At 41.4% G+C, this 16,780-nt stretch overlaps 1 protein-coding gene across 1 annotated transcript in view; it reads left to right on the top strand.

Annotated features, from left to right (window-relative positions):
- macrod2 (mono-ADP ribosylhydrolase 2) overlaps positions 1-16,780 on the top strand; it is a 556,553-nt gene that overhangs the window by 411,854 nt on the left and 127,919 nt on the right. The window contains exon 8 of the mRNA XM_079559786.1: positions 776-849. Coding sequence (XP_079415912.1) covers positions 776-849 — 74 coding nt within the window. The remainder of the gene's footprint in view (positions 1-775; positions 850-16,780) is intronic.

Below are 16,780 nucleotides of genomic sequence, written 5' to 3'. Positions count from 1 at the left end.
ACAAAAATAAGAGGTACATTTCATAGACTGAAATAATGAGTTATGAGTTTGTGATCACGATCATTGGCTTGGAAATTTTATCAACAATAATATTCTGTCTTTGAACCTGTTGGCAGATTATCCGTAATCCGTTATCCTATAAGTAAAAGACAGTTGCACTAATTAGTCTCATTTAGAATGTGCATAATTGTTTACCTCAAGAAGACAATATATCATCTTTTTAGTGCCATTACATATTTCTATATATTATATATATAATATATATTATATATATATGTATTTTTACAGAGTGGAATGTTTTAAATATGGCTTTAAAAATGGGAACATACAACCTTTTTATGTATAATAAAAAGCCAGAGAACTGTAATAATGAATGCTGAATTTGATAAAAATGAATGTATATCAGCCATCACTGCTGTCGTGACTTTCCACAACCTCCTCCCACTAGAGTCTATTATCACCTGTGTAAAAGTTGTGACCTGTGAACCACAGCAGCAGCTCAGGAGATGGTAATGAGTCTCTCTGCTACAGATGTGCTTGTTCTATGTGCTCTTTGTATTTACTGAAATGTTTTCCATCTTTGTGCATCTGGCACCACAAATCTCTCCGTATTTATCAGACAGCTGGTTCCGGCAGACAGCTGCTTTCCATTGATTTAGTAGATAACGCTCTTACCTGTGGAGATATGGGTTTGCTTGTGTGCTTTATCTTCTCTGTGCATGTTGCATCCTCCTGTTATTGACACTGATTTTTTTTATACGTGTTTCTTTGCCAGGTTTTCCCAATGAGCCCGCCGCCGACATAGCCCTGAACACAGTCAAGACCTGGATCGAACAGAATCCTGATAAGGTAGGAAACGAGATTGCTGGAACTTGTGGAACTTTAGCATATTGATTAGTTTTATTCCGTAGATATGTTTGACCCTTGTGAGCTTTGACAAAACCTTTGTGTTTGCACCTATACGAAAATGAGATCTTGTACAAACATTGTATGAGTTTGAAGCCCTTTCGATTACTCCGAAGCTGCAAGTTGGAGACCCCATCTTTATTGTGGCTTGTCATGATGTAATTATTGATGTAGATCGGGTTAATTTCAGGCCCTAGTCCAGTTCTCAGTTAGAGCTGCTTTTTGCTCTTTTAAGAGTAGTTTTTAGGCCCATGTTAGATTGAAATCACTTGTGGTTTGCTTTTGATTGAGTCCAGGCTTCTTCTTCTCAGTTCCTCGATTAGATCTTGCTGATTCAATTCTGCTTGAGCTGTTTTTGCCTTGGTAAAGTCTTAGTTTGCTGGAGTGTTTGCTGGATTTTTATAATTGGTACAGTACAGTTTTGTTGCTGTTGTCTTCGTGATTAAGCCTGTCTATTTTACTGAATGATTTTCAGAGGTTGTACTATGTTTGAGGATCACTGAGGCAGGCGTTCATTGATGCTGCTGTGCCGCTTATTGGCCATAACCGACATGGGATTCACCTGCTCCGCTTGATCAGCCGTTTGGCCTGTGTAGAGCATGCATGTCAAATTAAAAGCTCGGCTGTGACTAATCGGGGCTTAAATAGTCTGTAGACTGGTTAATTGGTCCATGCAGAGCTATTAGATGCACTAGAACGTGAACATGCATCACAACATCCAAATTAGGGCCTTCATCCATTCAAAATTAACTTGAAATTATTTGTGTATTAGAGATGAGAAGATTAGAAGTGGTGATTTCATGACGGTGTTCATGAACTCAACATTACTGCTCAGCTAGTTTGTGTTCTGTTCTTTAAAGGGACTAGACTGAATTAAAAAATGTTCAAATTATTTTCCACATGCCATGTCATGCATGCCATAAAATTAACAAGATTTTTTATTTTGTGTTTGTGCACAGTATGTTGACTCAAGATATCAGTGTAGAGACATCTTATGATTTACAACAACCAAGCTTAAAGAAGAACTAAGTAACTTGTTAACCTTAAAGGTGCATTATGCAACTTTTATGTGAAAAATAAAGTTGACATTTGTGCATATTTGACCATGTAGTGACCCAGCGGCTGTGTGAGTGGTCAGCATGGTGCCTTTACTTTCCATCACAGCGGTCTCTAGGACGCTCCAGAATCAATTGTTTGGAAGGTTTTCACAAAGGATGGACCCTCACACTTACAAAACAATTGATCCAGGGGCATCATAGGGACCATTGTTACGGAGAGTAAAGGCGCCATGCTGACCAGTCATACAGCCACTGGGTGTGGCACATGGTCAAATACGCACAAATATCAACTTTTCACACAAAAGGTTGCATAATGCGTCTTTAATAAGTCCTTTTCGTAGTCCCTCTGGGGGTGGTACAAGTGTTGATAGGATGATTGAGGTCTTTCATCTCCCCCTGTTGTCTCTGTCCAGAAAACCCCGCTTGCAACTCTCCCTGCACTGGGTCAGAGGCCCAATACACACTAATAGAATCACAAAGAAGAAGCTAACGGGCAAAGCTAGCTGCGGGCTAGCACCACTTTAGCAGTATTTACAGCCAGGTTTGGGTGACAAAAAATCTCTATTGTGTCTTTAAGTTGTGGCACAATGTACATTATTCCTGTCTCCCTTTGTCTTTTCTGTCAGAGTATTTACTCTCACGGACAATTAATTAGTTAAACAAAAAACGCAACATGCTACGCCGCCTGCAGTGGCGTTTATGGCCTCTAGGGGCATGAGTTACTTAGTTCTGCTTTAAGAGATTGAGATGTCGACAATTTTATATTTTTTCTGTCCAACTCCCTATAAACATGATTTATAGTCAAATGCTCTAAAATTAGGTGCTGTTTCATAATGAGCAGTTTTAAAGCACTGGAGCATAGCACCTAATTACAGAACAACAAAAGAGATTGATGCCAAATCCCTTTAAGAGCCTCTCATTTGGATTGAATTTATTGGCCCCTCAAAGTGTAAGCGCAAACGACAAAAAGCAAACAAATGGCCAATTATGCTGAATTGTAATTATTAGGCTTTTAATATTATTTTTTTGAATTGACCACTACAAAGCCACGAAATGTCTCAATTTCCCTCCCCCGTGGAAACTCAAATGTGGACAGTTTTATTTCAAACCCATTGGACTAAAGATTGAGCCACTTGCTGCTTTCAAGGACTTTGCCGCAATGTCGCCGGCATTACTACCTCATTATCCTGGTGGGCGAAAAAATGAAGGAAAAGACCACTTCACACTGACGTTTGAAGGCATGCTTAAGATTATGAAGAATACCGCATTTTCAAGTGGCAAAACTCTTCGTTCAAGGCAATTGTTGAATGATACATGTTCAAGCACCTGCACCTGCATGTGTGCTGCATTACTGTGTACTTGACCTTACTCGCCCTGTTTGTTGTATAAAGCAGTTTTGTGGGACCATGAAAGTGTAAGACTATGATTGGATCTGTTACAGGTCATATTTGTTTACAGCGTTGCATGTGTGTGTGTGTTTTTTTTTTTATTTCTCGCTGTAGACCGAGGTGTTTTATAGGTGCTGCTGCCGCCTCGCCTGCTCTGTAGTGTTATGAATGTAGCGAACGGGCCCTCGCCAAATGACAGCGCGGTGCAGGATTACTTTGCTGTTGATGTCCTCCGTTTGCGGCTCTTGTTCTCGGCCTGATGATTGCTGTAACATGCACTCAGGGAATCCATCAACACGGCGGCATCAGGAAGGTTTTATGGAGCTTATTGCCGACTGTAAATAACGCGCTAATGTTCCGTGCTGACTTTTGTGATCGGAGCTGCATCACTATCCCGTATTTGCTACTCGCTGTTTTGGAGGATGCATGGGGAGATCAAGTGGAAAATACGACTATTCACGATGACAGAGAAGTGTCTACAAAGGCTTTTGCCTGAGCACTGGTTGGCAAAGCTCCTCGTCCACATGCGTTGGATTCTTAAAGGCAAGTGCAAGTGAAGCTTCGAGCAAGATAAGAGAATGAAACGTAAAACAATGTGATAACACAAAATAAGCTGAGAGGCAATTGGGTTCAATGTGTCAAAGGTTCTGGTCACAACAATGACATGGTAATACGATCTAAAGAGCATGATAACTGAATGAGGGTTGTTGTTCTATAATTATGAGGTATTACGCTACTATTCTGGTACCATGCTGTTCCAGTGCTGTATAGTAAGATACTGGCGAGACAGTATCTCAGCTGGTTGGAGCGTTCTTACCTAGTTCTTTACTCACTTAAACATGAAATAAAGTAGCCGATAGCTTTTACTATGATGGAATATTTCTGTAGAGCTAACACAAATATTTAGTGGGTTACATCTAAGAGCTTGTGGCCAGCTCTGGTTCTATTTGTCTTTGCCATTGCTAGATAACAGCAGTCTCAGTGGAGTGATTTTTATTTTTTATTTTTTTTATCAAGTGTGTGTGTGTGTGTGTTTTTGTATGTTGATGCCCTCTCTTTATACAATATTTTCCAAATGTGTTTACTGTAATGTTATAAAGGTTGATAGAGATTGATACATGTATGCCTGAAGGTGTTTAATGATGCACTTTGGAGAACAATGATGATGAATGAAGATGTGTGTTTAGGCCAATTGTCAGGACTTACTCCTACACACGTGTCAACTTGATAGATAACTCTCTGTCTCGTCTAATCAAAATATCAGCTCTGAGAATACTGCTGAGTTTAGTTGTCACAGTGAGGACGCACATAATAATAAGACGAGCGCTGCAGGTTATTGTACACATTTTGCTTTATTTATTCTCTCCGCCCCGTCTGAAACAACAAGACAAAGCCTCGTGAGAAGCGCCTCTCGTGCCTCTCAGTACTTCAACACTATCACAGATTACACAGACTCCGCAGATACAGAGGCTTTTATCTGGAACAATGGCAGGAGATTGCAGTGCGCGTCCACCTCCAGCTCTGTGAAGCTCTACGCAGACACTCTGTGTGCTGGGGCATCCGCTGAGACCGAGCTGGTTCGGGGCCATGATAAGGGCCTGCTTTGGGGAAGATACAGGGCCATTGTAGCTGCATGTCTGCACAATGGACTGGCCAATGATCTAAGGCTCAGCGCGGGCCACTGCTCATCAGCGCTGGCCTCTCCGGACCTCCTGATGCCATGGCAGTGATGAGTGTGTACACGATGTGATGTCCTCTCCAGAGATGAGAAAGTTTCTGCCCTGTAACTCGCCGCTGATCAAATGTGGATGGCTTAGTCAGTATTGTAAGTGAGGGCTTTGTTAATAAAGTTTTAGAGTTTGAACTCACATAGTATGCTTTAGTTTGGATATAGGTCTTTGGTGCACATTTATTTGACACAGATTTCTAGCAAGATGCCCTTTCTGACTCAACCTTCCAGTGGGACTGTCACTAGTGTTTAAAACATAATAAATAGTATAATACTGTAGTGCATTATAACTTATCCCAAGCTGTGCATTTTCCTGATAAGATTTCTAGGATATTGTGCATTCTGTAATAATAAACCAAATGGAGATTGTACGATGTACAATACAGGAGTCATCCTTCACATAGAAGGATTTTGGGCTCAACAGTGTTGAATGTATCTACTAAAGCATTATTTTAAGCTCTGCAATTTATGATATTTAAGGAGTCAAGTGCACCTGCGTACTAAACACTTCATCTCAACAAAATATGCATAGACTCGTAAATGATCCTAATACAGACTACTAAACTCTATGTACACGTGCTATAGGCTGTCTCCTTCTCTACAGAGTAGAGACAACAATAACAACATAGAAATTAAGTCAATTACAACAGCATTAACATAATGCTTAAAAACAAGAACATTCATGGTAAATCCTTAAACTATTCTAGGGTCATAAGACCGTCCACAGGCAAAGCCTTCTGTGCCTCATTCATGCTTCATAAGATGCAAGAACTTTGTTCTTGCACCCTCTTCAGCTGTTCATGCAGCTTGTTCTGAGCACCTCAGCTGAGCAGAACTTGTTCGGCAGGGCTGTGAGATGGCCTATTGTAGCTTACATAGAATATGTGTAGCGCTCCACACAGATGTCGGGCTGCATATCTGGGCCAAGATTTAGATTAACAGCCTCCTGGTCCGTTTCAGAACAACTCTAGTCCTCGTGATACTGACACCAGCGACCACCACACCCTGACATCCCCCTCTGAGCAGGATGAAAAGACGTCGTTGTCTTTTAAAGTATGAAATGACAGAGCCAAAATGAACTTCTTATTGCCTCAAGAACAAGAACAAACGTCTTGCATCTTATGAAGTGTGAATAGGCCTTTAGGCGTCTAGGAAAAGGTAAAGCAATCATCATCGTGCACTTTATACATACACAAGTCATGAGAAACTGAATCATTAACCCAAAATATGCTGTAGCCAAATAAACAGCTATGCAAGTATTTTTGTCTGGATAGTCATTTATAAAACATATTGATTGATGTGCTACCCTTTTTTTTAAGAGTAATGTTAAATGAATTAGCAGTGAGTTTATCTCTAAAGCCAACCCTTTGTGGCCCTGATGCTCTCCCCGGTGTACAAAGACCCCTGGTGCCAGCATGAATCTCATAAAAGCACCTCCACTTTCATTTTGAGCAGTAAACAGCCTGGTTATGGTCAGGCAGAGCACATCCTTTAATCTACACAGATGCCAATGGTCCTTCAGATCACAATAGATGAAAGAATAAGTCACATCCGCCTCTGCTTCGCTGTCCCCTCTAGACCACTGAAAGGAATGGAATATGTGGGTATTTGTAAACAATAGAACTCGAGCCTGTAATAATTTGAGATAGACGACTGGTGCCTTACCAAGATGCAGAAGAAACAACCATTTAATCTTTATTACTGATTAGTTTTCAGATTATAAATCGATATTCAAGTGTAGTTTATGTAATAGTGCCTTATCAACCACTTGGACTAGTTGTGTTGTAAGTGAAGCCTTGTGTTGAATGATTTACAATAAATGCTAGACTTTATTGCACACATATATTCAGCTCCAGCCTCAGCGTGACTGTCCAGTGTGTCCATATGGCATTGGAGCCTTTCCTTCCTGTGGCAGCACACTCTCCCACCTCTCATCTGGCTCTGGTTTGCCTCCATTTTCAGATGTAATTTGGATTAATTCGGGCCTACATTGGTTTAATCTACACTTGAATAATGTGCTCTGACACTTTATTTGGCTCTCTCAAATGTGCTGTGGATGGCCAAGCCTCTTAATGAAGCGTTTCGAGGGCGGCCGCCCGGCATTAGTGACACAGTCTCAATACTGGAGACAGATTGGGAGTTTGTAATAAGCTCGGCTGAAATGCCACAGGACAAATTGATGTGTAGAGATTTCACCTCTCACCAGCAGGGCTTTAGTATTAAACACTGCACTGTACCATAAGTGCTCCCGAAGCAGGTGTTTACATCCGTTTCCTGATCTGAAAGATCTGTTTACCTTGTAGCATGTGTCACTGTGGACACCTGATATTACCTCTTGTCCCCAGCGGCACACAACATAAAAGTCATTGGTGACAAAATATCAAGGAAAACTATATGAGAAATAAACACTACAATGTGTTTTATGTGAAGACATATCGGTTTAAAGGCTGTCTGGGGCTCGGTGAATGACACATTGAAGCCTTCTTTGTCGCTCAGTGAGTAAGATGGATGACCACCGTTATCAGCAGCATTGCCACCTTGACAAAAGAATATTTTTGTGCTTTGACCCACTTTATATCACTTTCATACATGCTCTCTAAATAAGTGCTTATTTATCAGCTACTGTACATTGGGGTTGAAATTATGATGAATTGCCTCACATACAATTCCCCCTTCATCGTTGCATCTGTTCCATCAAAGTGTGTTCTTTTCTAAATAGGATCAAATATTTCTACAGAAGTCTATTGACAGAGGCGTCTCTACACTTCTGCTTTTTTTGTGTGTTCCTAAATCCTTGTGAATAGTCTGTAAATGAAAGAACCTGATGTTCTGCCTTCATCAAACTAATCAGTCTGACACACAATAATTGATGAGCCGCTACCATATGTGCATCTGCAACAATACAGCCTCCTGTACAATACACGGACTGACAAACACACAGTTTAAATATTAGAGTAAATTAAAAATGTACCGGTCATAGGAGTAAAAAGGCCTCCTCTATTTTATGATAAATATAATCACATTTTGTATGCTGTAGATAAAGCTTATAGTTTATATTTTTATTAGAGATAATAATGATATTTATATGATAATAGTAATTTTTAAAAAGCCCCAGCTTTCCCGACTGTCATGCGTGATATCTCGGCCCGACCTGGCCTGACTTTGGGGTTGAGCTCGGGGCATAAGATGTAAATTCTAATCAGTAAGAGCATTCACTGGGTGAAGATGGAATTACTTCACTGCTGAACCTCTTGCCTCCTTTATCCAACAAATCTGGTAAAGCATTACCTAAAAACAATTCACAAAGACCCAACTCTTCGTGCTAAGCCATGAAATGGCTGTACAATTGGAACATATGCTGAGAGCAGAACTCTTGGAACAGACATGGGTGCTAAGTGAGGAGGCGCTCAGTTTTGTTCCGGCTGTGTAGGTTTTGATTGTCTTGTAACCAGTGAAAGCACGGTGCCAGGCGCTGCGTCTGTGGGTCTTGAGAGGCCAACATTTGTGCGGTCGATGCCTGTAGGAGGAGGCTGATGTCGGCTGATGCCACTGTGTGTGCCACATGGATACTTTTCAAAGCAGCAGTGATTTTTTTGATGTCACTGTCTAGACCCTTGGAATATCACTGTGACTGAGAGCGTCTGAAGAGCAGACCGAACCCTTCTCTCCTAATCTGTATATTCCGCCCTCTGCTATAACCAATACAGATGATAGCAGAGCAGATCAGGACAAAAAATGTTCACTTTGAGTTACAAGTGCCAAATTTAGCATAAGGGATGTCTGAGTCCTGTTTAGAAAAGCCTGTTTACTGCCAAAAAAAATGTACACCCTTACCTTTTTGCCTATAAAATGTTTAAAATGTAAAACCCAGATCCAAACTATTTAATTATCATCTTCATGTCAGAATATCTAACTATCTATTCTAAGAATGTGTGTATATGACTCAAGCTCGAGCTATTCGAAACGTCCATGTTTGTTTCCATGCTATTGGCCAATGAGCGTGCTCTCTGTTGTCCCTTGTGTGAGAGCTGACGCATGCCCACCACAGCCAGCACTACGTGATCCAATTTGACCAATCTGACCAACCAGCCTGGTGGAGGGCTAGAGCGGGCTGGTTCAGAGCTATGCTAGACTGAGTTGAAAATCTCTATGATGTTAAAATAACTAATAATTGCCACAAAATCTGACCTTTTGTGAAAGCTGTCGGAATAAGAATAAGAGCAGTTTGCCTTCACACAGACGCTCTATGATTAAAATCCTTTCTGAGCCCAAGGGGATTTACTGTTGCAGACCACAGAACAGCCTCTGACTGGAGGGTGCTCTGAGGGGATGGTTCGCTATAGCCAGAACATCCATGATAGGACCTCATCAGAGTCCTTTTGAAAGAAGCAGGTCCAATCTACATAATATAATCCACTGTAATTCAAATATAGCCTAATAATATTGTTTGATGGAACTTTTGGCTGTCGACTCACTTTGACAAGTGTGTATGAATCTATTAGTTTTCTCAGTCACTGAATTACTTTTCTAGCTCTGGTGCTAATACATGAATTGTATCCTAATACATTAGTGGCAGCCATTATGCCCAGGGCAGCCGAGTGGGGATTTTATGGCTTTTTATGATCTGAGCATTTTATTATCTGGCTTTCTCTGGATAATATGATGTGTGCTCTTTGATTCCTCTGACCTTTGGCAGATTCAGTCTAAAACCACTTCTTTCAGCGCGAGTAGATTTGGAAAGATGGATATCCAATTTGGAATGAGCACAAGTCATTTCATAAATGTTGGATCTTTTTAGACTAATCTACAACATTTGTGGTTTCTAAAGATGAACCAAAGTTTGCCGTAAAAGACTAAAGCTGCAGTACTTTCCGTGTTTATCAGCAAATGTTGTATCCTTTAGAGATATCCCCGCTGCTGCGCTAATGAAGATTAAGCCTATCAAAGACCAGAGTGGAGCAGAGTGAAAATATATGAAATGTTTGAGTGTGGATGCAGGGCTTTGATTGAAAGGGAAAGTCTTGCTTCATGTTTGTGCGATAAAACACATTTGTTTAGTTGACTGATAGGTTAAATGTGATTGGAAATAAAGATCATGTTGGCAAATGCATTGAACAAACCTAAAATGTAGAATATTTAATGCCAAGTTCCTTGTTGATTTCACTGTGGAAAAGCAACATGCCAAAGTGAGAGTAAAAAAATTAAAAGCCAAATTAGAAATCTTCCAGTGTTTGGCTGGTTGGTGTTGATGCAATGCTGCTGCTGCCAATCAGGATGAACATAACCATAAAACACAAATATTCAATAATGTTTCATGTCTGGTATCTTGTCTTTTGGGACTTCTTTGTCTGGGGCAAACGTTTCTAACCTTTGTTCTCCAAATTTCTATTGGACCGTAAGGGTTGCATCAGATTAATTCTCAAACACACCATGTTTCTTCGGATTGCTGTTGCATCGGTCTCTATTTTTTTTTTTTTTGGGTAAATCTAATAAAGCAAAATGACAAATCGAAGAAAACAATGCATGCAAATGCTAAATTCTGTGAACTGTTCATTGTATTTAAAAAACAAAATAATTAATTGTGTAGCAAATAGGTGTTGTAGCATGTTGCTGTTTTTTATTCATTACTTGTCCGTGAGAGTAAATACTACGCTGACAGAAAAGACAACGGGAGAGAGGGATATTGTACATCCAATGACACAGTGGAGATCATTTTTTCATTCAAACTTGGCTGTAAATACTGTTTAAGTGGTGCTAGCCCGCAGTTAGCTTTGCCCATTAGCCTGTTAGCTTCTTCTTCATGATTCCATTAGTGTGTATTGGTGACTCCTACCTAGCCTGGCACGAGCCAGACTGATCCTCCATGTTAAGAGATACATGGGGATACAGTCTGGAATTGTGCGATTTGAATCTTGATGACCGGCAAAACCAAGACGAGCCAATCATAGCACAGGAGGCGGGAGTTAATGGTGCGTCATCTTTCGCGCTAGGATTTCCCATCAACCAGTGCTCCTCCAGAAGATGGCGGCTGCGACACAACGATCTTCTACCCGTGCCCTTTTGTCTGTTTTAAATTAGCTGAACTTGTCCTTAAAGCAACAGCAAGAAGCTGCTCTGAGGGCTTTCACCAGAACATTTAGTCGACTGCACGTGTGGAGTACGAGAATCATGGCGGAGGACGTAAATGCAAAGCGTAAGCTGCTTTGCGTTTGATTGGTTTGCTCTCGTTCAAACTGCGATCGCCTCGAGTCTCGATTTGGAAATTGCGTCCTATTACCACAATTCCAGACTATCTTTATATGTATTTATGAATACATGAATAAAGTCAGTCTGGCTTTATGCCAAGCAAACTCCTACCCAGTGGCAGGGAAGTTGCAATTGTGGTTTTCTGGCGAGAGACACCAGAGGGAGATGAAAGACTCCCCAGTCATCCCATTAACGCTTGTATTACCCCAAGAGGGACTGTGGAAAGGATTTAAACAAATTACTTAGTTCTACTTTAATGTGTAAAAGTGACATCTGAGTTAAACAGTAAAAGTTGTATTAGGTTAAGTTTTCAGATTTTTTGTTAGGTCAGATCTCCGGGAACCAATGTCTAGTTTGCGCATTTTGTAGCAGTGGGTGAAGGGTTATTAGTATTAAAAGCTTTTCTGAAGTAGAACATGAAAAATGACAGTGTTTTCGACAAAAAAGTCAATGAGGAAAATGAACAAAGGGTGGTTGGTCACTGTTGGGATGAATAGGCTGAACAAAACATGATTTTTGATTATTTAACACCTATGGGTTCACCTGGGTCCACTGTACTGTACCCATCAGCATTGGGGTGGCTTGGTGTCCTCTGTTAATACTTAAAGCCCCTCCCTCAAGCTTACGAGCTGGAACGAGCTATCTTAATGACATGCTAATTGATTTAGTGCAGTGCAGATAGCAGTAGGCTGCCACACCGTGATAAACTGAGAGTAGGTCGAGCTTTTGCTTTAGAGGAGACTCATCAAACTTAGGTCCTCCATTTGTTATATGAACACATTTTTTTTATCGCGCGGCCCACTTGTGCTGCGGAGGTGTGTCTGTGTACTAAGCTCTGTGTGAGAATACGTTGCTAATTTTAGGTATAATCTCTTTGAGTGTTGACTCGGAAAAAAAACACCACTTTGTAATTATTATTGGGGAGTAAAATCCAGATAGAGACGAAAACATAAGCGCTCCACTGTCCTTGTGGTCAGTCATGAGGTCAAGAAGCCCAGAAATAGAAAGGTTGAATAATTTAAACATTAACATGATGAAAGGATCCAATTTTCAAGTGTTTGTCTAAAGGCAACACATTGCAGGTGAATAGGAGGGAATAAAGTACAGATATCAATTTGAAAGTTTTGCTGTCAATGACATAAATACAAGGAAAAAATGCATTGCAAGTTTTCTGTCATTTAAAGTTTTCAGACAAATCTAAAGTTTTCTATGCATAAGAATGGCAGAAATTGCCTATATTTTCAATGACAAGGTTTATGGTTTCATTCTGTTGATGTTGTAGTTACACAGATTTTCTCTAATGGGATTTTGGATGTCTTATCTATCTTATATCTGTGGAGAAATGCGGAAGCAGTGAAACAATTAAACACCTTATTGTGAAGAGTAGTCCATTTACTTGTTTTCAGGTGAAGGTTTACATGTTAAGAGAGTGAATTGTCCCTCAATGGTCTCAACTTATATAGTTATATACTTTTCCACCATTAGAGCTTTACAGTAAGGAACCACTCACCCCTTCACACTTTCAGTCATACACCAATGTACACAGACACCTGGAAGCAACGTGGGTGAAGTGTCTTGCCCGAGGACACAATGACCGTGTGCACCCCTCAGGAGCCGGCATTCAAACCCGACCTTCCAAAAATGTTTTTGTTTTTGCCTGCAGTGTCTCATTTAAATTATACATGTTTAAACGTGTGCTATTGCGAGACATTTGTTCACCTCTTATCCAGTGTTTTCCAAAATGGGGTCTGGGGTCCTCACAGATGATACACAGGCTCCAGCATTGTCATCGTTTGATTTTGCCCTCAGTAGAGAATTATGCATGTGTATATACCCTGTAAGTTAACTTATGAGAAAAAGTACAACTGTTTCAGTAGACTGAACACTTCGCGGGGCCATGTGGGAAATGCGCCTTGGATGCTTAAAGACATTCTCATATTCACAAACATTGTTAATATGGGAATGGCTGCTCGGACCATTTTAGAATGTCAGTTTGTTGAAGTTTACGATGTTTTACTTGAAATGGTTATGACCATTTACTATTAACCCTTACTGTCCAATACAGGGTTGTACTTGCTGCATTAATATGTAAGAGAAAATGACTAATGTGAATCGGACTAATTAGTTATGATTCTTTATACCTTGGCTGGATCTATAAAGGTATAGCTGGCTTATGGTCCCTGAATGGGAGGAGACCTTTGGTGTGATTACTTTGCTTGTTGCTGTGTGATTGCAGGGTCTCTGGCATGTGATTAGGGGGAATGGGCCGTATCTCTCGCCATCTCAAAGGGGGATCAAATCAGCCTCAAAGCCTGGCTCCGGGCACTGGTGCATTTGAAAGTCAATGTTTTATTTCTGAGCATAAATTACTTGATCAGGCGAGTTTTTTGCCCAAGGTTATATCCAAAAGGAAGCTCTGCCATGGTTTGGAGGTGATGTTTACATATGTTACGTCCTCATCAATTCGAGAGGTTTACGGTATAAAATGGAAGCCGTTGGGAAATCATTTCCACATCTAAATTCCGCTCATACCCTTCTCCATTACCCCTAGAAACTGTGTTAAAATGCGTTCGTGCCGTACCTACCGCTGCCAGGAGAGGCGTTCTTCTGAGGTGGGGGAAGACGGTCATACTTCTCCCTTATGTCCAATTGATCTGCTGAACTTTAAAAGGATGTAAACGCTCTTCAAAGTCGAGCAAAAGGTTGCGGCAGCGCTTGAGTCATGCTGAGTTCTAAAGCACTATCCCCCCTCGCCGCGCTCCTTTTAGACTGCTTTGTATTGAGCCACTGAATGGAAAATATGAAACGCTGTGTGTGTCATTACAAGTTGTGATCTTGGCAAAATGTGAGTCAAATGATCTTGTACAGCCTTTGTTGTTGTTTCACTTTCTTCTTCTGAGCTGCCAGCCGGTCTTCATCATTATGTCGCTATTGCCTCTAGCTGCTATGGTTTTGACAGTTACTCTACCGTCCAGGGGGCACTCAACAGCCATGACAGTTTTGGACCTGCAGAACATCCGAGCAAAAGTTCTCAAAAAGTACTCTGATCTAAGAGGCAAACTTTTGATGACCCTTTGGTTGTGAGGAGCTAGATTTTCCATACTTTTTACCCTGCAACCTAGTCTAGATTTAGGATAAACAGCAGGACGCAGCAAGTTTCCCTTCCTGCTACTGCTTTTTATTTCGTCTAGGCTTGGGAGAGGCACAAAGATTGCCAGTGAAACTGTGCAGCCTTTCCCCTCGCTCACCCGTCTCTGTTTCTGCTCCAGCTGCTCTGATAGATGATGCCGGATGCGTTGATTGACAGGGGCGTGCGTCTCAATGGGACAGAGGCACAGAGGCTGCAGCGGGAGGAGTGGTACATGCTGTAACTCACCCGGGTTCACAGATAAGACCATGCTCAGGTCTACTGTGTGGCAGAGCCGAGTGATGGATGAACGGGACGCAGCCAGTGAAGAGCCAATCAGGAGAGAACTGGGACACGTCACTCTGTGGCAACTGATGGTTCGCTTGAAGTCGGTGTGAAGGTTATCCGAGGCTCGGTTCGCGAAAGCACATGTTTCTTTTTGTAGGATGAACAGTTTTATGGTGAGATTTTTATGTCAATGGCACAATTGCAGTGAGGTTAGGAGCATCAAGGCGTATTGCTGGAGGTAAAACACAAATGGTCTGTACCCAGGAATACCACAAATGTTATGCCTTTTAAATGTAATAATTAAATTTTTGGAGGTTTTCCGTTCAATATGGTTCTGTTGAGAGTAGTTAACCTGTGTCCGTGCTGCCTTGAGAGTCTTTCCAGTCTGGACAGTGCTGCTTGACCTGTCTGAGCTAATCAAAGGGGGGGGTGGCTTTAATTGCCTGACCGCGGCACAAAGCCAGGTGGTCCGAGGAGGGTCGTCACCCGCCTCAGGAAAGGTCTGCCCCCCCCCTCCTCCTGCTCAGCTCGCACAGTCCGCTCCTGTGTTTTCTTAACCTTCTGCCTCAACAACACACCGAGAAGTTCTGGTTAGCTCTTCAGAGTTCAACAGCAAAGTCACCCCGGCCAAATGTGCACCTTCATTCCCAAGCTCTTTTTAGTTTCGAGAATTTGAATTTGGCCTTCCGTTCCCTAAAACTCTTGCCAAAAAAATCTATTCCTAGTCCCTATTATTGCTTTACACAATGCTTGACTATATTGCATTATGTCGAATTCTTGTTGAGTTTTTCCCCCTATTCCCCCATCATCGTCTATTATTTTTCCAGGACTGCAGGTGACCGGAGCCTCACTGGACTTACAGAAGAGCACAGGTCACAATTAAGCAAACTCTGTTTTGGATCCAGATGCAAATGCTGACCTGTCCAGACCCAGACCTTGGATCTGAACATTGTAAAGTTCTTCGGTACAAGTCAATCTATCACTCGAATGAAGTAAATTTACCCTGTACATTTTGTTTCCTCAAATTGACTCTTTGTTGTGCATAACTTCAAATCATATCGCCCAAGAAGTGACTTCCTGTTTCGTTCCAGCACACCGAAATAAAAGCACCATAAAGCAGTTCTTTATATTATATTCTTGTAATGTTGCAAGCACCTGCTGGACCAAAGCTGTGTGCTTTTATTTTGGTGTGCTGGATCGAAACAGGAAGTCACTTCTTGGGCGGTGATTTGAAATTATGCACAAGCCAATTGGACCAAGGTAAATTTCAGCTCCTGACCCCTGCTTTAGAGTTACCTTACACGTGCACGTCTTTGGTCAATCCCTGCTTATTCCATAAACCTATTTCAGTCAATGGTCCGATGGCACAGCGCCTGTCTATACTGTGATATAAACATCTCACGTGGGGAAGGGCACTGGGCTGTCTGACTTATGGCTGGTGCATTCATCATGCTGGTGCCAAGCCAATATCACACTGTCAGGAGGGAGCGCGTGGCATTCGATCACCATGAGAGCCACTGACAGAACAAGTCCTTTTCCATTACGCTCGCTCAGGCCAATCTCCAATATTACCCCCATTGCACCGGCGTGACGCTGTTTATTTCAACGGTTTGCACTCTCATTTGGGCCCTAATCAGAGGGAAAGTGGTTGTAATATGCACAGGTAGTTTTCGCGTAATTACATTGTTACTGCAAGGATGATGTGAATGACTAAGTTTGTGAAGTAATGACTTGAGACGACAACAAGTGTCATTAAATTCCATGTTCATTTGTTTATGTCTAGTAAATTAGTATCTGTTTATTGCATTGGAAATAGCACACCAACTCATCACCAAAATTCATTGTTGTAATAAACTACATTTCAATTTGGAAATCAATAATGTACATAAATCCAGCGCTCACCAACTAACTCCAAAGTCGGCTCTCATTCGGCAAGCGCCTGAATTTTTCTTTTTCATAATGATCCGATAATAATGGTTTCCTCCTGCTCTGCCCAGAACTTATTAAACAGTGCGGTTGATGCGACCAAACGCGTTCT

The sequence above is a fragment of the Gobius niger genome (assembly GCF_951799975.1).
Source record: "Gobius niger genome assembly, chromosome: 7".
NCBI lineage: Eukaryota > Metazoa > Chordata > Actinopteri > Gobiiformes > Gobiidae > Gobius > Gobius niger.
The sequence above is the reverse complement of the archived record's forward strand: the minus strand, read 5'-3'. Positions and strand labels throughout refer to the sequence as shown.